Raw genomic sequence first — 24,109 nt, forward strand, 5'->3', positions numbered from 1 at the left:
CCCAGCATGCTGAGCTAATGATTAGTTGGTGTTTTTCTCCAAACACTCTCTCACTCTTCTCTCAACGTGTTCACAATAAACTGTGAACAGACACCGAGGAGAGCAGCAGAAGACCTCATTCAGGAGCTAAACTCAACATGAACTGAACTCACAGTAAAGTTAGCTCGGTGCTTACCTTTAGATGAGCCCACAAACCGAGAGAAACTCCGCGATGAAGCTGCAACTCTTTCCAAACACAGGAAACAGATCAGGGAGCAGAGACCCACGTGGTTCACGCTGATCTCGGCTACGATCCAGGAGACAAGGGTGGGCAGATCGATGCAGATATCGATCCAAACGGTGGTTTAGTTTGTTTTATCATCCAAATTCCCTACTTTACTCGCTTAGGAAGAAACGGTAGCTCCGTCTGAGTTGTCACTGTCACTACCCGATTCGTACCGTTCACTTTAAAATCATTAATGAGGTTTATCCAACCAATGAATTCTTAAGACGGAAATTTAATTTAGATGTGAACGCCTGCACATTTTGTGAAAATGATATTGAAAGTCTGGATCACTTGTTTTTCAACTGTGAATCAGTGCACTCCTTCTGGACTGACATGTGGAGCTGGCTACAGTCCAGGAGAATTCAGTTACCACATTTGACGGTGACAGTAATAAAATTTGGAATACTTGCTGAGAATGCAGATTTTGACCTGTTGATTAGGACGATTTTGTTAATGGGAAAATTTTTTATTCACAAATGCAGATACTTTAAAGCTAAACCATGTATAAACAGATGGCTGAATGACTTTAGACTCTGGGCTAAATCGCTGAAACTTGTGAATAACAAGAAAGCCCATAAACTTGTTGTTTTATTTAAAGAGTTTAACCTATGTTAAAAAAAACAAAAAACTCCCTATTTTATAATCACGACTGCCCTTTTTTTGCACGTTAGTTTTTGCCTTTGGTTCGAATCCTTCAATGACTGTTCTTTATTTTTGTGCTAACTCTTTTAACTTTGTGCTTATTGTTGTTGTTTTGGGGTTTTTTTTGTTCGTTTTGTTTGTTTGTTTGTTTTGCTATAATGCTCAACCGAGGATGTAACATAATCGGATTAATGATGGTGCCTTGTATGTTAAACTGTTGTTTGTAAATAAATTTTATATGATAAAAATATTAAACAAAATACGCAAGACAAAACTAGAATTAAATGAAATTATTAATAAAAAGACTAAATTCTTAGTACAAAGACTTCGCCTGCAAAATTATGAACACGGTAACAAATCCGGACAATTTCTTGCTAACCAGTTAAAAATCAATAAAGAAAAAAACATTATATGTGCTGTTAAAAATTTATCTGGGAATACAATATATGATCTTAAAAAAATAAACAAATTTTTTAGGGATTTCTATGAAACTTTATATACACCACAAATAAACCCATCTAAAAATGAAATTGATCAAGTTCTCGACAACATAACTCTTCCAAAATTATTAGACACCCAAACAATGGCACTGGATTCGCCACTGACACCAGGTGAACTCCAGGAAGCTCTGATAAGTATGCCCAATAATAAGGCTCCAGGTCCAGACGGCTTTTCAACAGATTTTTACAAAGAATTCTGGACGATTCTGGCACCAGTTTTTCACAAGATGTTGCAGGAAATCAAAGAAAATGGTAGACTACCACCAAATATGAACTCTGCAAATATCAGTCTCTTACTAAAACCAGGCAAAGACCCTGTATTTCCTTCAAGCTATCGTCCAATATCCCTTATTAATGTAGACCTTAAAATAATCTGCAAAGCTCTCTCAAAAAGATTAGAGAAAATAACCCCCCTTTTAATTCATCCTGACCAAACTGGTTTTATAAAAGGTAGGCACTCATCAACAAATACACGTAGATTACTTAATTTAATAGACTACTCATGCAGTAAAAACATTGAAACCGTAATATTTTCTTTAGATACAGAAAAAGCATTTGACAGAGTTAACTGGAAATTTCTATTTGCAACTTTACACAAATTTGGGTTTGGATCCTCTTTCATAAACTGGTTAAAAATATTATATAATTCCCCAACAGCTTGTGTCAGAACAAATGACCAAACATCCTCCAGCTTCTGTCTCCTGAGGGGCACCAGGCAGGGATGCCCACTCTCCCCTTCACTGTTTGCTATTTTTATTGAGCCACTAGCAGCAGCAATTAGACAGGCTACAACAATTTAGGGCAGAAAATGTAAGAATGTAGAACATAAAATCAGCCTTTATGCAGCTGATGTGTTACTTTTTCTCCAAAATTCACAAACCAATCTCTCTGGGGTAATTGCATTAATAAATTCTTCCTCAAGTGTCTCAGATTATTCAATTAACTGGTCAAAATCTACAGTTCTTCCGATTAATTGCTCCTTCCATAATTCCTCTCCTTCCCCACTGCAATCTGGAAATATAAAATATTTAGGTATTAATGTCTCTCCTAAGCTTTCAGAATTAACTAAATTAAACCACATCCCACTTTTAAAGACAGTAGAAGGCAATCTGGCTAGATGGAAATCTTTACCCATATTACTCATGGGAAGGGTCGCTGCTATAAAAATGATGGTCTTGCCAAAAATAAACTATTTATTTTCAATGATCCCAAATAAGCCATCACAAGATTGGTTCAGATCTCTAGACTCGTATATTTCTAAATTCCTTTGGAAAGATAAACCCCCACGTATCAGCTTAAAAACACTGAAAAAGACCAAGGATAAAGGAGGATTAGATCTGCCTAACTTTAATCACTAGTTTTTAGCCAACAGGCTTCAGTTCATCTCTAGATGGTTTAAACACACCCTCTTAGATGAACCTTGGATAGATGTAGAACACTGTAATAACCTAGAAATCTCAAACATCCAACGACATGAATGCTTCAAAAGCATCAGCATCAGCTCTTCTCTGACAGCATGGTGGGAGTTTCTAAAAATGACAGAGTCTTCATTAATCCCATGCAAACGTACACCTATCTGGAACAATCCGGACATATTACAAAACAATAATATGATAAACTTTCCAGATTGGAGTTGCAAAGGAATTAAATACTTGGAACATATATTGGAAGGAACAGACTTTATTTCGTTTGACAGACAAAATATGGGATCAACAAGAAACGATTTTTGGATTATCAACAAATTAAACCCATAGTAAAAAAGAAATTTAATCCCAGTGAAGCTGAATTACAAACACCACCAAGTGTGGTACAATTTTTTTAGTCTAAAACCCCCCAAATTATTGTCTAAAATATACAGAACACTTTCTAAAATAGATGAATCAATATCCCTTGCTATTGCAAAATGGGAAGCAGATTTATCAATCAGCTTAGACCCAAATCTTTGGTCTCAGATATGCTTAAAAACCTTTCAATGGATCAGAAATCCCAGTTTGCAATTAATACAATACAAAATATTACACAGAGTGCACTATACTGGTCATAGGATGTTCAAGATGGGCTATACGCCTTCCAACAACTGCTCACACTGCACAGCAAATACACCGGACAATTACATCCACGCTCTTTGGTTCTGTCCACCAGTTCAGAAGTTTTGGCGTGAGATATGTGAAGACTTATCAAAGTGTCTGAAATGTAACATTCCAGCCTCCCCTTTAGTGTGCTTGCTGGGCAACTTGGATGAGGTCACTGCAGAAATAAACACGTTGTTTTTACGGCCCTATGCATTGCAAAGAAAATGGTCCTCATTAACTGGAAAAATAAAAATAATCTTAATTGTAACCAATATAAAAACCCTCTAATAGATCACATTCGTCTTGATACAGCCTCTGCCATCACATTTGATCAATCCCTTTGGGCTCCATCACCTAGTGGGGGTGGGATGTCATGGTTTGGTCCTGCCTTCGCTATTGTAGTTGATATGGGGGTAGGGACGGCCTTAGGACGTCTGGGGAGTCCCTAGGGACGTTTTCCCTGGAGGGCCTAACCCGGGGGATGTGGCCATGACCTGGTTAGGGGCTCTGGTGGCTCTTAGATGGTGTTTTTCTTGTGGCTGCGTACAGCGGAGATGGGGCAGGGTCTGTGCTGGCGGACGTTGGTTACTGGCCTGGTAGCCTGGCTGCCCCTGGGTGGGTCCGGGATGTGCTCTCCTGTGTTTTAAAGGCACTTTAGAACAGCACACAGCAACACTACATATGAGCGGGCGTAGGGAGGTTTTGGGGTCTTCACTCACCCCGCTTCTGTTAGCCATCAGGGCTGGGGGGCTGGGAGGAGGTGCTGGCCGTCAGATTGGGGTCTGGGATGCGGGCCCTCCCTGCTACTGCAGATAAGGAGGTGGTCCGCTTGCCTCCACCCCAGAGACAAGGGTAACATCTCCTGGGTCTAGGTGCGGCTTGCCCCTCTGGGGGCACCTGGACCTGGGATATAGAGTATGTTTGGGGAGTGTGACTGTCTGTGCAGTGTCTACTTGTGTCTGTCTACACGTTGGGTGAGTGCCGAGTATTTGGTTGTGTATATGGGGGTAGGAATGCATGTTTGTGTCCGTGTGCGCCTGTTCGTCTGTGTCTATATGTCAGGTTGGGTCTTAGACTCAACCTCTCTGGGTACATCTCGGGCCCTCTAAAGGACGGAGGCTATCTCCCCTCACCACACTCCTTGCCGGTGGATGATGCCCTCAGATGTTGGTGTGTTGGTGATTCTTGTCGACTGGGGCTGGGCGCTCATGTATGTACCGGCTCACTCCTGGTGGCCGATTGGCGGGGCCTGGCGCCTGTGGCCCGGCTGGGCTCCTACCGGGGGGTGGGGTGCCCTCAGTCCTCTGGCCTCTGGGCCTGAAGCTCGGTCCTCTCTGGCACAGCTGGCTGCCGGCAGAGCTCGCGGGCACGCCACTGCAACCCCCTCTGGCCTCTGCTCCGTAGCTGCTGGGTGACCTCTCGTTTGGGACTCTACTCGGCTCTTCCCAGGAGGGTGGCACGGTTCCCCCCCCCTTTTGGTGGTCCTCCTCGGGTCCTCGTACTCTGGGGCCTCTGGCTTGTTTTTCTTTCTTTCTTCCCCCTTTCTCACCGTCTCTTCTCCCCTTTGGTTTTCTTTCTCTCCCTCTCTTTCTTTCACTCTTTCTCCCTGTCCTATCCCCCAGTCATGCCTGTCCTGTTTGTAGCAACCGAAAATAAAATAAATACATAATTATAATAAAGGTCAATCAAATGGACCAATATGGCAAGGCCATGATGATCCACTTGGTAAAATAAATCCGCTTGGCATCTTTCTTGGCCTTAAGACAACAATTCTGATGGCTAAAGATCCAAATGGGACAAAAAAAAGAAAAAAAAAGAAAAAATTGTAATATCTCTTGTTAACCAATGATTTAGCGTTTTGGACATACCATCAATTTTGTCTTTTAGGTTTTTTGATTCTCTAGTGTTGATGTCTTTGTTTAAATAAATGCCTAGATATTTGACTTTATGTTTCACTGGAATCGTCCTCATGCTATTTTCCAAACAATCATAAAGTGGCAAAAGTTCACACTTCTTTAGATTCAGACACAAGCCTGAAGCTTTAGAAATTTTTTTAATTACATTCAGTTTCTGGAACTTAATCTAACAATAACAGCTTGTTTTCACAACTCATTGTGGTGTTGTGATGTGACTGTTCAGAGAGTTCATGATAGAAAGACGTTTGCATAAGCAGAAATAGTAAACACTTATCAGTACAACTCAGTTGCATTTCATGACAATAAAACTTAAAAATCCTCTAACAAGTTCAATATCAAAAATATTTATTCCTTCGATGTCTGAATGGTTCACAATGAGGTAGGCCATTAATTGAGTGCAAAGAATAAATAATTTTGGAGAAATTGGGCAACCCCGTCGAATTCCACGGAATACGTCTATCCTAGGTGTTATGCCTGGATTGAGCGAAACATAACTATAAATCTGCTTGTAGAACAGTTTGATCACTTTGCAAAATTTGTTTCCAAATCCAAAAAGTTCTAAAGATCTAAATTAAAAATTATGGTCTATTGAATCAAATGCTTTAAAAAAAACAGTCAATAAATAATATTAAACTTTCTGAATTAATAACGGATCGGTAGTCAATCATATCTAATATTAATCTTATGCTATTATGAATCTGCCTTCCTTTAATAAACGCTGATTGGCACTCATCAATTAATTTGTTTAAGATGCTCTTAATCCTATTTGCATATACTAAGGCTAATAATTTGTAATCATTACATAAAAGTGTTATGGGTCTCCAATTGTGTAGCACTTGTAAATTTTTGTTTGGTTTGGGCAATAAGGTTATTAATCCTGTTTTCATTGTTGGGGATAGTTCTTCATTTTTTAAACAATCCAAAAAGCCATTAAATAACAACTCTTTCATCTCTAGACTATAGAAATAAAATTTATTTTTTCCCCCATGCTCAATCCACTTGGCTTTAGACCTTATATATGCTCCTTTAGCCTTAATCAACTACACCTTATCTAGCTGGTGTTACAAAGATTGTAAGTGTTCTGACTCGTCTGCAGTCATACAAGGCTTACCACATAATACAGTGGGGCAAAAAAGTATTTAGTCAGCCACCGATTGTGCAAGTTCCCCCACTTAAAATGATGACAGAGGTCAGTAATTTGCACCAGAGGTACACTTCAACTGTGAGAGACAGAATGTGAAAAAAAATTCCATGAATCCACATTGTAGGATTTGTAAAGAATTTATTTGTAAATTAGGGTGGAAAATAAGTATTTGGTCACCTCAAACAAGGAAAATCTCTGGCTCTCACAGACCTGTAACATCTTCTGTAAGAAGCTTTTCTGTCCCCCACTCGTTACCTGTATGAATGGCACCTGTTTGAACTCATCATCTGTATAAAAGACACCTGTCCACAGCCTCAAACAGTCAGACTCCAAACTCCGCCATGGCCAAGACCAAAGAGCTTTCGAAGGACACCAGGAAAAGTATTGTAGACCTGCACCAGACTGGGAAGAGTGAATCTACAATAGGCAAGCAGCTTGGTGTGAAAAAATCAACTGTGGGAGCAATCATCAGAAAATGGAAGACATACAAGACCACTGATAATCTCCCTCGATCTGGGGCTCCACGCAAGATCTCATCCCGTGGGGTCAAAATGATCATGAGAACGGTGAGCAAAGATCCCAGAACCACACGGGGGGACCTGGTGAATGACCTGCAGAGAGCTGGGACCAAAGTAAGAAAGGTCACCATCAGTAACACACTACAACGGCAGGGAATCAAATCCCGCAGTGCCAGACGTGTTCCGCTGCTGAAGCCAGTGCATGTCCAGGCCCGTCTGAAGTTTGCCAGAGAGCACATGGATGATACAGCAGAGGATTGGGAGAATGTCATGTGGTCAGATGAAACCAAAGTAGAACTTTTTGGTATAAACTCAACTCGTCGTGTTTGGAGGAAGATGAATACTGAGTTGTATCCCAAGAACACCATACCTACTGTGAAGCATGGGGGTGGAAACATCATGCTATGGGGCTGTTTTTCTGCCAAGGGGACAGGACGACTGATCCGTGTTAAGGACAGAATGAATGGGGCCGTGTATCGTGAGATTTTGAGCCAAAACCTCCTTCCATCAGTGAGAACTTTGAAGATGAAACGAGGCTGGGTCTTCCAACATGACAATGATCCAAAACACACCGCCCGGGCAACAAAGGAGTGGCTCCGTAAGAAGCATTTGAAAGTCCTGGAGTGGCCTAGCCAGTCTCCAGACCTCAACCCCATAGAAAATCTGTGGCGGGAGTTGAAAGTCCGTGTTGCAAACATCACTGCTCTCGAGAAAATCTGCATGGAGGAATGGGCCAAAATACCAGCTACTGTGTGTGCAAACCTGGTAAAGACCTATAGTAAACGTTTGACCTCTGTTATTGCCAACAAAGGTTATGTTACAAAGTATTGGGTTGTATTTTTGTTATTGACCAAATACTTATTTTCCACCCTGATTTACGAATAAATTCTTTACAAATCCTACCATGTGGATTCATGGATTTTTTTTTTTCACATTCTGTCTCTCACAGTTGAAGTGTACCTCTGGTGCAAATTACTGACCTCTGTCATCATTTTAGGTGGGGGAACTTGCACAATCGGTGGCTGACTAAATACTTTTTTGCCCCACTGTATGTATGTATGTATGTATGTATATATATGTGTATGTATATATATGTACCGTATTTTCACGACCATAAGGCGCACTTAAAAGTCTTAGATTTTCTTCAAAAAGTACGGCGCACCCTATAGCGCAGTGCGCCCTGTGTGTTGTAATGAGGACGTAGTAGAGAACACCATGAGAACGCTAAAGGGTGAAGTGTGGCCGAGTTGGAGGAAAGACTCGAGCGGTGGATCATCGAGCAAAGAACGAGCGGGAGAAGCGTTTCGACGGTCACCATTCAGCTAAAAGCAGTTTCACTTTCACTTTTTATGAAATGGTGCCATTTTTCCATCCGGACCAGGACTACGGTAGCGCAGCAACTTCCAGCGGATTATAAGGAAAAGCTGGCCATCTTCCGCTCCTATTGCAGCAAACACATCCAGCCCAGCCACATCACTAACATGGACGAGGTCCCGCTCACTTTTGACATCCCAGTGAGTCACACTGTGGAGAAGGGGACCAGCACGGTAGCGATACGCACAACGGGGTATGAAAAGTCTTCTTTTACTGTTGTGCTTGGCACAAAGAGTGGAAGGCAGCGCCGGGCGAGTTACGCCACAATTTGCGAATGGATTGTAGATGCTTGGGCTAACATGTCTGCTGGCACTGTTGTTCGAGCTTTCGCAAAAGCCGGCATCATTTCCGAGGAGCCGCACGGCACGGAAAGTGACTCTGACAGTGAAGAAAGTGAACCTGGCATGTTTGATGGAGATTTAGCGCAGCTGTTCAATTCAGACACAGAGGATGAGGACTTCGATGGGTTTGATTGATGATAAAAATGTGAGTACCAAACTTTGTTTTGCTCCTGCTTTATTTTTAAATACGCACACTTGTATGCTTGTGTGTTGTTGATGATGATGATTACTGGTAATAAAAATGTGAGTACCGAACTCAGGTTTGCTCCCGCTTTATTTTTAAATACGCATACGGTACTTGTATGCGCCCTATGATCCAGTGCGCCTTATGTGTGTGTTAAATACAGTAACGGCACACATAACTGAGACTGCGCCTTTTAGCACAGTGCGTCTTATGGTCGTGAAAATACGGTATATATATATATATATATATATATATATATATATATATACACTGAACAAAAATATAAACGCAACACTTTTGTTTTTGCTCCCATTCCCCATGGGATGGACGTAGAGACCTAAAATTCATTCTAGATACACAATATAACCATCCCTCCCAAACAGTGGTCACAAATCAGTCCAAATGTGTGGTAGTGGGCACATCTGCTATATTGAGATAATCCATCCCACCTCACAGGTGTGCCACATCAGGATGCTGATCTGACATCATGAGTAGTGCACAGGTGTACCTCAGACTGCCCACAACAAAAGGCCACCCTGGAATGTGCAGTTTTTTGCGCTATTGGGGGTCTGGGGACCCAGAACCGGTCAGTATCTGGTGTGACCACCATTTGCCTCATGCAGTGCAACACATCGTCGCATGGAGTCTATCAGATTGTCAATTGTGGCCTGTGGAATGTTGGTCCGCTCCACTTCAATGGCTGTGCGAGGTTGTTGGATATTCGTGGGAACTGGTACACGCTGTCGTATACGCCGGTCAAGCACATCCCGAACATGCTCAATGGGTGACATGTCCGGTGAGTATGCTGGCCATGCAAGAACTGGGACATTCTCAGCTGCCATCTGCCCTGAACAATGTGAACCATGATTCATCCGTGAAGCGCACACCTCTCCAACGTGCCAGACGCCATCGAATGTGAGCATTTGCCCATAAAAGTCTGTTACGGCGACGAGCTGGAGTCAGGTCAAGACCCCGATGAGGACGACGGGCATGCAGTTGAGCGTCCCTGAGACGGTTTCTGACAGTTTGTGCAGAAATTGTTTGGTTGTGCAAACCAATTGTTCCAGCAGCTGTCTGGGTGGCTGGTCTCAGACGATCTTGGAGGTGAACCTGCTGGATGTGGAGGTCCTGGGCTGGTGTGGTTACATGAGGTCTGCGGTTGTGAGGCCGGTTGGATGTGCTGCCATATTCTCTGAAACGCCTGTGGAGACGGCTTATGGTTGAGAAATGAACATTCAATGCACGGGCGACAGATCTGGTTGACATTCCTGCTGTCAGCATGCCAATTGCACGCTCCCTCATTGCTTGTGGCATCTGTGGCATTTTGCTGTGAGACAAAACTGCACATTCCAGGGTGGCCTTTTGTTGTGGGCAGTCTGAGGTACACCTGTGCACTACTCATGATGTCAGATCAGCATCCTGATGTGGCACACCTGTGAGGTGGGATGGATTATCTCAATATAGCAGATGTGCCCACTACAACACATTTGGACTGATTTGTGACCACTGTTTGGGAGGGATGGTTATATTGTGTATCTGGGATGAATTTTAGGTCTCTACGTCCATCCTATGGGGAATGGGAGCAAAAACAAAAGTGTTGCGTTTATATTTTTGTTCAGTGTATATATATGTGTGTATATATAATCACTGACTTTCAGCTTGTTGTGTTTGTGGATATATGACTGACTTTACTTATTAAACATTCGCACATAAATAAGTGACGTCATATTCAGTACTTTTGACAGTTCACTCTTCGGCCGCTCCATCTTATTAGAGAAATTCCACATACATAAATGTAAATTTCAAAACTCAACCCCATCATTTAATTTGTTTTTGATTGAAATTGAATATTACTTAAACTCTCTTAAATTAACTTCCAATAAAAAAGGTTTATCACTGATTGAAATTCATTCAGAAATGTTTAACGAATGAGCTGTCACAACTTTCAAGTACAAAGTTGTTATGAAGTCTGTCACATATTCCCCCCTTTTTTTCTTTTCTATCCTTTATTTATTTATCCTTCTTATTTCATTGTACTGTATATTGTTACTCTTATTTGCCTTGTATGTCTACTGTACAAACTGAACTGGAATGCCTGACTGTTTGCTTTATGATTTCAATAAAGTTTGGAAATAAATAAGAAACCTCTTCGGCCACTCCCTTCTGCCGTATTTTGCGGCACACTTCTCCACACCCACCGCCGCGCTATGAATTGTGGGATATATGGGACCACGAAGCGTGCACCGGACCACGCTTGATATTTGGGGAAATCGACGGCGCATTTGGAGTATGCATTTGAAGTACACTTCAAATTGGGACAGCCGTCGTCGCGTGGCGGTGACATAACCGCACTTAAAATGCGTACTTCAAGCGTGCAGTCTCTTAATTGGGACACAGCCTATGTCCTCTGCCTCAGCCATTTTTCTTATTTCCCTGTCCTTATCACCACTAGAGGGTTGTATTTCATTTTATGTACTGGTTATGGCAGAGGTAGGTACAGGGTTATTTAAGGTCAAGGGTAATTCTGTCCAGGTGTTGCTGATGAGAAGGGGAAAACCATTTCCTACTGTGCTTAGTCCAGTTACTTGTTGTCTGTGTTTAAATGGAAATTTAAATGGATGTTGCAAAGGAAATAAAAGTCCCCTTAGGCCCCCTCCTTGATTCAGAGTCTTTCCCTTGTCATGTAAATGGTCTCCTTGACTCTGGTCTCAAACAGGCGTTCCTCCCTGTCCAGGATGTGTACCTGTGTTCCTGGAGGACAGGCGGGTCCACGGACCAGTCCACAGCTGAACACCGTACTTGGGTTAAACTTCCAGTGAAACTGAGGCCACAGCTCAGGACAATAGAAGATTGAAAAATGCTGCCTGGTCTAATGGGTCTCAATCTCTGCAACGTTCGGCTTTCAGAATTTGTCTTAAACAGCATAAAAGCATGGATCCATCCCACCTTGTATCAGAAAAACGTTGATGAACTCTGAGCAAATGAAACCACAACTTTAAAAAAATGAATTCCCAAAATTAATTGTTTCGACATCTTAAACACAAAATCATAAGTTTTAATACCTACAGCAAGTTTAAGAAAAAATAAAAGATTTTAAAGATCTTTCAAACTTTTTTCTCAAATGTAAAACAGCAGATGGAACTTACATGCGTCTTTTATGGAATTGTCTAAAAATATCTAAATTCTGGCTCTGCATCAACAAGGAAATGAACTTGATACTAAACTGTAAGATCTGTAAAGATCCGGGTCAATTCTTACCACAGTTGCTGCCTCTGAATAAAAATCTGGACAAAAGAGATCCACATTATTAAATAAGCTTATGTTTAATGTCAGGAGATGTGTTATTGAACTGGATTACGGAGCAGCCCCCTACTGTAACTCAGTGTTACAAGGAAATTTTTCATAACTTTCAGGTCAGATTTTAAATAAGCTGCAGGAACCCTGTTCAGTGTGAGTGGAGAGCAGCCAAGTCTCCTCCTCTGATAAACCTCCATCTGTGCCACTGAAAACAGTTCATCTGACTGTGACTGTAAACATGTTTCCATTTGTCACTTCAGCCTTTACTCTGAAATACAGGAAATGAAATCACAGCTCAAACTTCTTCATCCAACTGCTGGAACAAAGCGAACCACTCGACATGAACACTGAAGCAGAACAGTTTAGAAACATTAAAATGAGACTAGAGAACCATTTTCATTCATAGTTGCCTCATCAGATCTTTACAGGAGATTCACTCTGAACTCTGTGGAGTCTGATCTCAAGGGTTTTGAGTCTGACACTGAAACCAGAGGATCTTTCTGTCTCTTTAGATTCACTGTGATCCAGTGATGGAAGTGATTTCAGCCCTGAGTGATCACGCTGATGTTTGCACAGAGCAGACAATGAGGTGAATGTTTGGGCACATTGGTAACAGTGAAACAGTTTTTTAGTAACGTGGGATCGTTTGTGTTCGGAGTATGAACTGAGATTCCTGAAGCTCTTGTCACACTGGTCACAGCTGTAGTTTCCTTCCATGTGTGTATGTTCATGATAGTTACGATTAGCTGATTGTGAGAAGCTTTTGTCACAGTATCTGCACTTGTATGGTTTCTCTCCTGTGTGGACTTGTGTGTTTTAAGCCCACTTGCAGTAATGAAAGATGACCCACACTGATCACAGATGTGCTTTTTTGTCCCACTGTGAATGAGTTCATGTCGTTTTAATCCACTTGATGTGGTGAAGCTTCTCCCACATTCTTTGCAGTATTTCAGTTCTTCTCCAGTGTGTCTACGTTGATGTCTTTTTAAGGTGTATTGGTGCCCCTCAGGGGTGTGTTCTGAGCCCTCTGCTATACACCCTCTTCACCCATGACTGTATTTCCTCCTGCGCGTCCAATCTCATTGTTAAGTTTGCCGATGACACCACAGTGCTCGGACTTATATCCAACAACGATGAGACAAACTACAGGACAGAGGTGCAACAACTAGAGTCATGGTGCCACGACAATAACTTGGTCTTAAACACCAAAAAGACCAAGGAGATCATTGTAGATTTCCGGAGGAAGGGTCATAACAACCATCTGCCTCTCTTCATTGGCAGTGAGGCGGTGGAGAGGGTGAGCAGTTTTAAATTCTTGGGGGTAACTGTGACCGAGGACCTGTCCTGGGGCAACCATATCACCTTAGTTGCACGGAAGGCCCAACAGCGCCTCTACTACCTGAGGAGACTACGGAGCGCACACATTCCCAGATCTCTGATGTTGAACTTCTACAACTGTGCCATCAGCAGCGTCCTGACGCATGGATTTCTAGTGTGGCTCCCCAGCTGCACCAAGGCCAACCAGCAAGCACTCCAGCGGGTGGTGAAAGAAGCTGGCAGAATTATTGGAACAATTCTGCCAGAGATTAGTAATATCTTCCCCACTCGCTGTCTGAAGGTGCACAGTATCCTGCGGGACCAACATCACCCTGCGCGCCACCTTTTCCATCTGCTGCCCTCAGGGAGAAGGTACAGGTCTATACAGGCCAGAACATCCAGACTGGCCAACAGCCTGTATCCACAGGCTGTGAGGCTCCTGAATTCTGCCCCCCTCCCCTCTCTGCCCCCCTCTCACAGACAATAACCATATCCAACTTCTTAATAGCACTGAACTGGTTTGCATTGGTGCATTATATCTTTATTCTCTCTTTCCCCCCCCCCTTCTTTCTTAAATAGACAACCATCATATCTCACAGTACAATAATATTGAACGGGTTGCATTGTTGCATTTTGTCATGTTTCTCAGTTCTTTGTCTGAATGTCCTATGAACATTACCTGTCTTGTTCTCATGTTGTTGCTAAGGATTGTCTCATTGCACTGAAGTTACACTGGGTTAAATATTTACACTTGGGTTTTAACCCTTTAAGACCTACCATAGAACCAAGTCCGCCAGAGCTTATATTATATTTTTACATGCTGTGGAGCCATTTTTGGGAGCATTTCAAGTTGCTATATATCAATACAACCATTATAGCCCAGATTTTAATAATATGTATTCATTAAGTGCATAGTAATTACATAAATTGCAAAAAAAAGTGCAATAAACTACAAAAAAATTGAAAATCGTTTTTGATTTTTTAACATATATTTGTAGTTAGAGAAATTTAAGAGGCTTATCCCTCAAAACTGTAAATACAAAAAAGTTGCACAAAATAGTTTCCCACCACAGGAAATTTATTTTGAGTGTCTTCATAGTTTTATTTTTGAAATACACCAATTTTTATACACTGCAGGAAAAACGAAAATAAATATTATAGTGCAAATTTGCAAAAAAGCAGCATATGCATCAAAATAAACTATTTCCAGCAGAGCAATATGAGTCCTAAGCATCCCAGAAACGACACAGAAAGTCATAAAGTCAAAGATAACTTTTAAAAAGAGCAGTATAGGCCCTGAGGCCCTGATCGCAAAAAAGACTACATTTCCGCGAAAATGACGTCACTTCCGGTTTCGGCCAGGTAATGGCGGAAATGCAAAAGTTCGCGCTGACGTCTATTCCAACGTAGGAAGTGTTTTGAACAGCTGATCGGACCGGCAAAGCGTGTTTCTGGAATATTATGTTTTTGTTCCTGCAAGCGCTTTTTATGCAGTTTTTGCTAAGCTTTATGTGGAAGGAAACCGTGACCGAGGACAAGCTGATGGCACAATATGTAAGTACAACTCCTCCGGTTTCATATGCAAAAAAAAATTTTGCGCTAGCTTACGTGGTTGCAGTGCTACAGGGATTTAAAAATAGTTACGCATAACAGAGCGTTCCCGCTCCGATCGGCTCTAAAGGGTTAAGGGGTTTTTTTTGTTTTTTGTTTTTTGTTTTTTTTACGGGTGTACGGAAGCCCCAAACGCAATTTCATTGTTCTTTGACAATGACAATAAATAAATACTTGACTACTTGACTTGACTTGACTGCAATTTTTTCCACAAAGGTCACAACGAAAGTCTTTCCCACCACCACAGTGATGACAGGGTTGAGAACTGGATCCATCTGTGTCGCTCTGCTTCTAAACAAAGACACAAAGACAGTGTAAGTCAGTCCTTCAACACTTTTATCCTGAACATCGCCTGAAATAAAGAGCAAATAAAAAACAAACAAAAATCATAACTGAAATGAAAATCTGAATAATCACTCAGAGCTGCTTTTTCATGTAGTAGAATTGACGAAACATCAGAATCAGTGAGCTGCAAGCCTTCAGCCCCGACCGTGTCCGTGCTGTCGGGTGAGAAAGGCGACATCTCACTGATTCTGATCTGCGGGTTGGCGCTTTGTGTTTACGTCTTTGTGCAGAATCCGTGTACCTGCTCTCATTTACTGTTTGGTGGTTGTCAAAATTTTGTGAGGTTTCACCTGAGATTCGGGCATGTTGAGCAAAATAAAATTATATTAAAAAAATCGATTCAGAATTTTAATGAATTGATGTCACGTTATCCAAGCCAGAATTGATTTTAATCAGTAAATTGATTATCAAAACCCACCCCTAGCTGAGACAGTTTAATGAGCATAATTGTTCCAAACAGTCAGGCTAAAATGACAAGTTAAAAATATAAATACATACCTCACAGTAACTGCACTTGGAGAGTCTCTTTCTGGTGTGGATCTGTTGGTGTACTCTCGGGTAATGTGGAGCTTTATAAGGTCTCTCCTCAGTGTGGGTAAACATGTGGCGTTGGAACTGTTTGTTGGTTATAAACTGTTTGCCACATTGATCACAGCAGTACACATCATGTCTGGTGTGAATGCGTAGGTGTGTATTTCGGTTCCCTAACCGGCTGAAGGTTTTCCCACAGATGTCACAGCTGTATGCCTTAATTCCAGAGTGGGTAACTAGATGACTCTGTAAGTGGCCACTTTGAGCAAAAGCTCTTCCACACTGATCACAGGTGTACGCTTTAACTCCACTGTGGATGAGTTGGTGGTTTTTTAGGGAATCCTTCCTGGAAAAAGACTTTCCACACAAGTCACAGCTGAACGGTCTCTCTCCAGTGTGGATGACCTGATGATGTTTCAGGTGACACTTGGAAATAAAACCCTTCCCACACTCATCACAGGTGTATGTTTTCTCTCTCTTTCTTCTGTGAGGTTTGTCGGCCTCCTGAGAGCGCTGACTTCTCGCTCCATGTTGGTCCTGCAGTGACAGAGATACAAACAGAGGCAGTGAGTGAAATGCAGTCGTGGAACAAACTCAACCTTCAAACTCCCTCCATTAACACTAGTTTTAAACCTGAAGGTGGAGTGTGGCACCAAACACCTTAAAGGCATCTTATCCCCACCTGCTGGTAGTTCTAACACATTACATCCAACCTGGTGTTAAAAATAATTCATGACTGTTCAAACACTCTAAAATAATCTTTTCCTTATTTTCCTTACTTTTACTCCCCACAGAAAAAAAGACTTTCTACTCATTATATTTTCAAAATAGACTTTTTACTTTTGGTTTCAAACTCAAACTGATTTGAGCCTGAAAATTAACACATGAAAGACAATCCTGATCGTGTACTAATCACCAGGGTATGAAACATAAAAAGAGATGAAAGAGGCAAAACTGTGAGTCATAGTCAGGAGTTAAAGTGAGACGTTGTTCTTCCTTCTTTTTTGCACAGCACCTGAACAAACAGGTAATTTCAAATGCAGCGTTTCTATCAACAAACATCAGCAAACACACAAACTGTTTGTGTGCAGTTTGTCTCACAGTGTGTTGCTGGCTAAAGGTCCAGCTGCTGTACATCACAGGGAGAGAAAAGAAAGAGAGCTAACTTCACTCAGAGATGGAGAAAGATAAGACACACAGGACAGGAGAGGAAGAAGAGAGGTTAGATTTAAAGGGAAGGACTGCTCAGTGGGATTTGATCAACTGGAGATTAAAGCTTACATGTAAGTCCTCATGTGTTGAAATCAGATATTGGGTCTGTACTAGAGATGGCACGATACCACTTTGTTATGTCCGATACCGATATCATAAATTTGGATATCTGTCGATATGAATCTGATATAGTGACAGGGGATTTCTTTAAATCACCCTGTAATTCTTCAGCTAAGACACCTGAGTTAGAAAACACAAAGACTGCAGTCGTATTTACACGCGTGGGCAGTCACTTCTGAGATCTGCGAATCTGCGATCTGCCTGCGTGGTACATTTATACATGTCTGTGTGTGTGTGTGTGTGTGTGTGTGTGTGTGTGTGTGTGTGTGTACAAAAATAACAACGTCACTCAGAGCAACAGAATCAGCACATACACACTTAAGATTATAGTTTCACTTCTGTAAAAAACATGCTCTGCAAACCTGCAGTTTCCTGTCTACACTTTGTACAGAGTGTACTAAAAGCAACGGGTTCTTTCCCTTTTCTACATTTGTACTCAAAAAACAGGAAATGGTTCAGTAGCTGGATAAATTCATCACATGGTTATTGGGTGAAAAGTCACATAGACGTTTAGCACATTTCATGAAGCTGATCAAATTATATGAAAACAAACATCTCTTGACATATAGTGTGTTTTTAATCAATAAAGCTGTTTTTTTTAAATATCTTGCTGCTTTTTGTATAAGTTCATGCTCAAGTAAAAACAAAAAAACAAAAAACAAAAAAAAAACTAAAGCTATTCTGTTATACCTGTATGCAAAAAATACACTGCACCCAAAATATTTCATAGTTCAGCAATACTGACCAATCTAATGAATGTAAACCTACTCCATCCTCCCTATTCTGGTATTTTAAAGAGTAAGCAACCTAACTAATAGGGCTCTAAAACTCCCAGCAAAAAAAAACAAAAACAAAAGGCAACCACCCACCCTCCACCTCATGATACTTGCAAGGAAATCAATTATTTTTCAAGAACATTTAAATAGATTCAACATCTTCAACAGATTTGCAGACTGCACAGATGGGACCTTCCCAAAGGAAAAAGTAGTATAGCTTACTAGGGTATATTAGACTTGATAGTTACTATATACAGTAATGAACTTCTATACATTTTACATCAGATTAAAACTTTGGGTGTAAGCTTCGTATAATTATTTATTAAAAGCTAGACATTTTAAATGAGAATATGAAAGAAAAATATGTCTTTGTGCCCCCTTTTCCCTGTTAATGCCCTATCGGCCCCCCTGGCTAAACTTTGCTAGATCAGCCCCTGCACAGTTACCAGCGTCAGCTACGTAGAAAAAGATCCTGGTGTGGAACGTAAATAAATTCTAACAACAGCTTATCAAGCTTAAACGTGCTGCAGTTGTTCAGCCGCTGGTTTCCTCTTTCTGGTGCGAAGTGGGCCAAAAACAAACAAGAGAGACGGACTCGCGACAGAAAAGCCGATCAGCTGATCATTAAGCAGTTTCATGATTGAAGTAGCAGCAGGAGAGGGAGAGAGAGAGAAGAGGCAGTCGCTCCATATATCGGTTGTTAAGCTTAACGCTGGAATGCTTTACAAACATTCAGAGATGAACTTACACACTTGCTTTACTTCTCTCGGGGATAACTTCCTCGGAGATGAAATGCCGGATTGGTAGCGAGGCTCCAAATGCTCAAACAGACTGCAGACAGGTCCCGCACGCCACAACCACTTTATCACGTGATGCATACTGCTGCCACGTGCTACGGTTATGAGCCGAGTTACGCCATGTCGCAAGTTTTGTGAAGTGCTTTTTTGATATTTAATGGATCAGATTACATTTTTTATTTCTCTCCGATATCCGATCCAGTAATTTACGTCAGTATAAGAAAGATACATAATATCGGATTGGTCCATCTCTAGTCTGTACATATGATTTTATGTCTTTTTTTCAGATTATGAAACTTGCTGCAAAACAATCTGAGGCAGATTAACTGTGCCGCCTCAGATGCAGCCTTTTCATGCAGTAGAATTGTTAACATGCTAACACAGTTTAATGAGCAGAGTTGTTCCAAACAGTCAGGCTAAAATGACAAGATAAAAACATAAATACATACCTCACAGTAACTGCGCTTCGAGAGTCTCTTTCTGGTGTGGATCTGTTGGTGTCGTCTCAGGTAACGTGGAGCTTTAAAAGTCTTCTCACACAGGTCACATTTATGAGGTCTCTCCTTGGTGTGGGTAAACATGTGTTGTTGTAACTGCTGGTTTCTTGTAAAGTGTTTACCACACTGATCACAGCAGTACACATCATGTCCGGTGTGAATGCGTAGGTGTGTATTTCTGCTCACAATCAGGCTGAAAGTTTTTCCACAGATGTCACAGCTGTATGCTTTAATTCCAGAGTGGGTAACTAGATGAGCCTTTAAGTTGCTACTGTCAGTAAAAGCTCTGCCACACTGATCACAGGTGTACGCTTTAACTCCACTGTGGATGACTTGGTGTCTCTTTAGGGAATCCTTCCTGGGAAAAGTCTTTCCACACAAGTCACAGCTGTATCCTTTAACTCCAGTGTGGATGACCTGATGCTGCTTCAGTTTATCCTTCTCAGTAAAATCCTTCCCACAATCGTCACAGGTGTGTTTTTTCTCTCCCTTTCTTCTGTGAGGTTTGTCGGCCTCCTGAGAGCGCTGACTTCTCGCTCCATGTTGGTCCTGCAGTGACAGAGATACAAACAGAGGCAGTGAGTGAAATGCAGTCGTGGAACAAACTCAACCTTCAAACTCCCTCCATTAACACTAGTTTTAAACCTGAAGGTGGAGTGTGGCACCAAACACCTTAAAGGTCTCTTATCCCCACCTGCTGGTAGTTCTAACACATTACATCCAACCTGGTTTTAAAATAATTCATGACTGTTCAAACACTCTAGAATATTTTTGACTTTTTTTTTTTACTTTTACTCCTCAAACAAAAAGGACTTTCTACTCATTACATTTTCAAAACAGTCTTTTTTACTTTTGGTTTGAGAAATTTGAGGGGAGTTATTTCATCACTAAGGGCATCAAACATCAAACTGATTTGAGCCTGAAAAGAAACACATGAAAGACAATCCTGATCGTGTACTAATCACCAGGGTATGAAACAGAAAAAGAGATGAAAGAGGCAAAACTGTGAGTCATAGTCAGGAGTTAAAGTGAGACGTTGTTCTTCTTTCTTTTTTGCACAGCACCTGAACAAACAGGTAATTTCAAATGCAGCGTTTCTATCAACAAACATCAGCAAACACACAAACTGTTTGTGTGCAGTTTGTCTCACAGTGTGTTGCTGGCTAAAGGTCCAGCTGCTGCACATCACAGGGAGAGAAAAGAAAGAGAGCTAACTTCACTCAGATGGAGAAAGATAAGACACACAGGACAGGAGAGGAAGAAGAGAGGTTAGATTTAAAGGGAAGGACTGCTCAGTGGGATTTGATCAACTGGAGATTAAAGCTTACATGTAAGTCCTCATGTGTTGAAATCAGATCTTGGGTCTGTACATGTGACACGTTTTTTTTTTTTTTCAGATTATGAAACATGCTGCAAAACAATCTGAGGCAGATTAACTGTGCCGCCTTGATGCAGCCTTTTCCAGGCAGTAGAATTGCTAACATGCTAACACAGTTTAATTTGCGGAGTTGTTCCAAACAGTCAGGCTAAAATGACAAGATAAAAATATAAATACATACCTCACAGTAACTGCGCTTGGAGAGTCTCTTTCTGGTGTGGATCTGTTGGTGTCGTCTCAGGTAATGTGGAGATTTAAAAGTCTTCTCACACAGGTCACATTTATAAGGTCTCTCCTCAGTGTGGGTAAACATGTGGCGTTGTAACTGCATGTTGGTTATAAACCGTTTGCCACACTGATCACAGCAGTACACATCATGTCCGGTGTGAATGCGTAGGTGTGTATTTCGGTGCCCTATCTGACTGAAGGTTTTCCCACAGATGTCACAGCTGTATGCCTTAATTCCAGAGTGGGTAACTAGATGCCTCTGTAAGTGGCCACTTTGAGTAAAAGCTCTGCCACACTGATCACAGCTGTACGCTTTAACTCCACTGTGGATGAGTTGGTGGTTTTTTAGGGAATCCTTCCTGGGAAAAGTCTTTCCACACAAGTCACAGCTGAACGGTTTCTCTCCAGTGTGGATGATCTGATGATGTTTTAGATTAGACTTCAGAGTAAATCCCATCCCACACTCGTCACAGCTGTATGTTTTCTCTCCCTTTCTTGGTTGAGGTTTGTCGGCCTCCTGAGAGCGCTGACTTCTCGCTCCATGTTGGTCCTGCAGTGACAGAGATACAAACAGAGGCAGTGAGTGAAATGCAGTCGTGGAACAAACTCAACCTTCAAACTCCCTCCATTAACACTAGTTTTAAACCTGAAGGTGGAGTGTGGCACCAAACACCTTAAAGGTCTCTTATCCCCACCTGCTGGTAGTGGAAACACATTACATCCAACCTGCTGTTAAAAATAATTCATGACTCTTCAAACACTAAAATATTTTTTCCTTATTTTCCTTACTTTTACTTCCCACAGAAAAAAAAAAAAAAAAACACTTTCTACTCATTATATTTTCAAAACAGACTTTTTACTTTTGGTTTCAAACATCAAACTGATTTGAGCCTGAAAAGAAACACATGAAAGACAATCCTGATCGTGTACTAATCACCAGGGTATGAAACATAAAAAGAGATGAAAGACGCAAAACTGTGAGTCATAGTCAGGAGTTAAAGTGAGATGTTGTTCTTCTTTCTTTTTTGCACAGCACCTGAACAAACAGGTAATTTCAAATGCAGCGTTTCTATCAACAAACATCAGCAAAATTCAGTTGTGTACATCCACAGAGAGCAGCAGGTCAGCTGATCACAGCCTGTACTTGAAGAAAATCTACTGGAGCTCTCAACAGAAATTATTGTGAGCTGTGATTCTTTTCCCCACGCTGAGCCACTACAGCTGATTTTAGGGTTCCCACCTGCTCAATCCCACTTTAACCTCTTCCCTGCTCATGTTCCTGTTTAGAGGCAAAGTCACCCTCTACAATGTAGGCAACAGAAAATACACATATGTTTTATTTTCCTTCATTTTCTAATTAACTGATTCAAACAGAGAACCTTTATTAGAAATAAATAGTTTGTACTTCATTTACTAATCTTATTTTATTATTACATTAATAAAGCACAAGGTTCAGTTAACTTTGGATAAAAACATGTGGTTAAAATGTTCTTCAAGGAGCTACTTTTACTTTCTTACTCTGATTACATTTCAGAGCCTGTACTTTTTCACTGTTACTTAAGTAAAGAAGTTGAATGAATACTTTTACTGAAGTATTTTTTAACACTAATATCTGTACTTCTACTTAAGTATAGAGTAAAGAGAGTTTGAAGAGTTTCATAATAATTTCCCACTCTACAGAGCTCAGCTGACAGCTTCTGTCTGATGTTGGGCTGCTGTTGTGGTGCTATGAACGTGTATTTTTGGGGATGATGAAAAAATGTTTTGTCTATTTGATTAATAAATATTTTTTATGAATAAACCTTCCTGATTTTAACATGTGCTGTGGTCTCTAAAAAACAACATAATATACAACACAGTGACATAACAGGTTGGGAGGATGAGAGTTTTAGACGTGACTGATTATTTGGTGAAACTGTGATATTTTCCTCACCTCCTGTGTTGAGCTCATTGTTTCCTCTGTAGTGACTCAGCTGAGTCCAGATGGCTGAAAATGTTCCTCTGCTGCTCCGTCAGACTCTTCTCCTCCTGCTGATCAGCTGGGACACAAAACAGATCTTTGTTAGGCTCCACACTGCACTGAAGAGTCAAAGTGTCTCATATGTTCATCTGACAACACAAAGTACAAATTTCACTCTGATTGCTTGTAGAAATCTTGTGAGACGTGTTGTGCTGCAAAGTGAGGAAACTCTCTCACTCACTTATACTTCAGGAGGAACTTTGTGACATTGGCTCTAATATTCTAAGCAGCCCTTTACTATGACAGGGCCAGAAAGTCCTATTTGAAGGTTTGGGAGAAGGACCATGTTAAAGGTGGATTGGGGTTTATACACTTTGTTATGATACAGGTAAGGCTGTAAGAGCCTGAGAAGGTGTCCTGAATGAACCTCTAAAACCAGTTTTCAGCTAACGACTCTGCTTCAGTCTGGAAAACAGCAACTACAAGTTTAAAGACTCCATCAACAATTCACACCCAGCAACAGCCTGAACAGCTCCTCCTGTGGTTTCCACAAACAGGGACAGACCTGTTACTCCCCCACCCCACACTTTCAACTCCTTCAGCCCCCCAGTCCCACCACCTCCACCACTCCTAAAAGTTTGATTCTGTGCAGCCATTCCCCAACTGTCTGTGAACGGTACTGTCCTGATTCTTTGATGTTGGGCTGAGAACAAAAAAACATTACTCAGATCTTGTCCAGTCAACAACAATTATTTATTAAGCACATATGTGGGAGATGTACACGACACCACCCTCAGCGTAGTCCAGTAGATCTCAAAGAGGAAGCACTTCGATACACAGTTTTACATGTCAGGGTTCACGCCCCTTCATGCCTAAGCAGATAACATAACATGCACGATAGTTGTCTGCAACTCCTTTTATAGTATTGATGTTTGTTCCTCACTAACGGTTTCAGCACTCTCTCACCTCCATCTGTTTCCTGTTTCTCGTTGTGAGGCCCCATGATCGTATATGACACATCCTGAGTCCATCCTGTTCTAATCTGCGCAGGCACGTATGCAGTTACAAGCAAAACACTACTTTA

At 41.3% G+C, this 24,109-nt stretch overlaps 1 protein-coding gene across 4 annotated transcripts in view; it reads right to left on the bottom strand.

Moving 5' to 3' along the window:
* The window catches only part of LOC147321739 (uncharacterized), a 32,814-nt gene that overhangs the window by 7,782 nt on the left and 923 nt on the right, over nt 1-24,109 (bottom strand). Inside the window, exons 2-6 of one of the 4 annotated variants that reach the window (XM_086305773.1) lie at nt 22,999-23,104; nt 21,019-21,615; nt 19,412-20,008; nt 16,025-16,594; nt 14,135-15,469 (exon numbers count right to left, since the gene is read on the bottom strand). In XM_086305773.1, coding sequence (XP_086161899.1) covers nt 15,254-15,469; nt 16,025-16,594; nt 19,412-20,008; nt 21,019-21,615; nt 22,999-23,016 — 1,998 coding nt within the window. In that variant the 5' untranslated portion in view covers nt 23,017-23,104 and the 3' untranslated portion in view covers nt 14,135-15,253. Of the gene's footprint in view, nt 1-14,134; nt 15,473-16,024; nt 16,595-19,411; nt 20,009-21,018; nt 21,616-22,998; nt 23,621-24,109 lie in introns of those variants that run through there. The other 3 variants (XM_086305772.1, XM_086305770.1, XM_086305771.1) reach the window with 3 other exon arrangements.

This window comes from Aulonocara sp. 'chitande type north' Nkhata Bay, linkage group LG9, assembly GCF_057382095.1.
Source record: "Aulonocara sp. 'chitande type north' Nkhata Bay isolate Kocher_YH1m ecotype deep benthic linkage group LG9, A_spYH_male_GT1.1, whole genome shotgun sequence".
NCBI classification, from domain to species: Eukaryota; Metazoa; Chordata; class Actinopteri; order Cichliformes; family Cichlidae; genus Aulonocara; species Aulonocara sp. 'chitande type north' Nkhata Bay.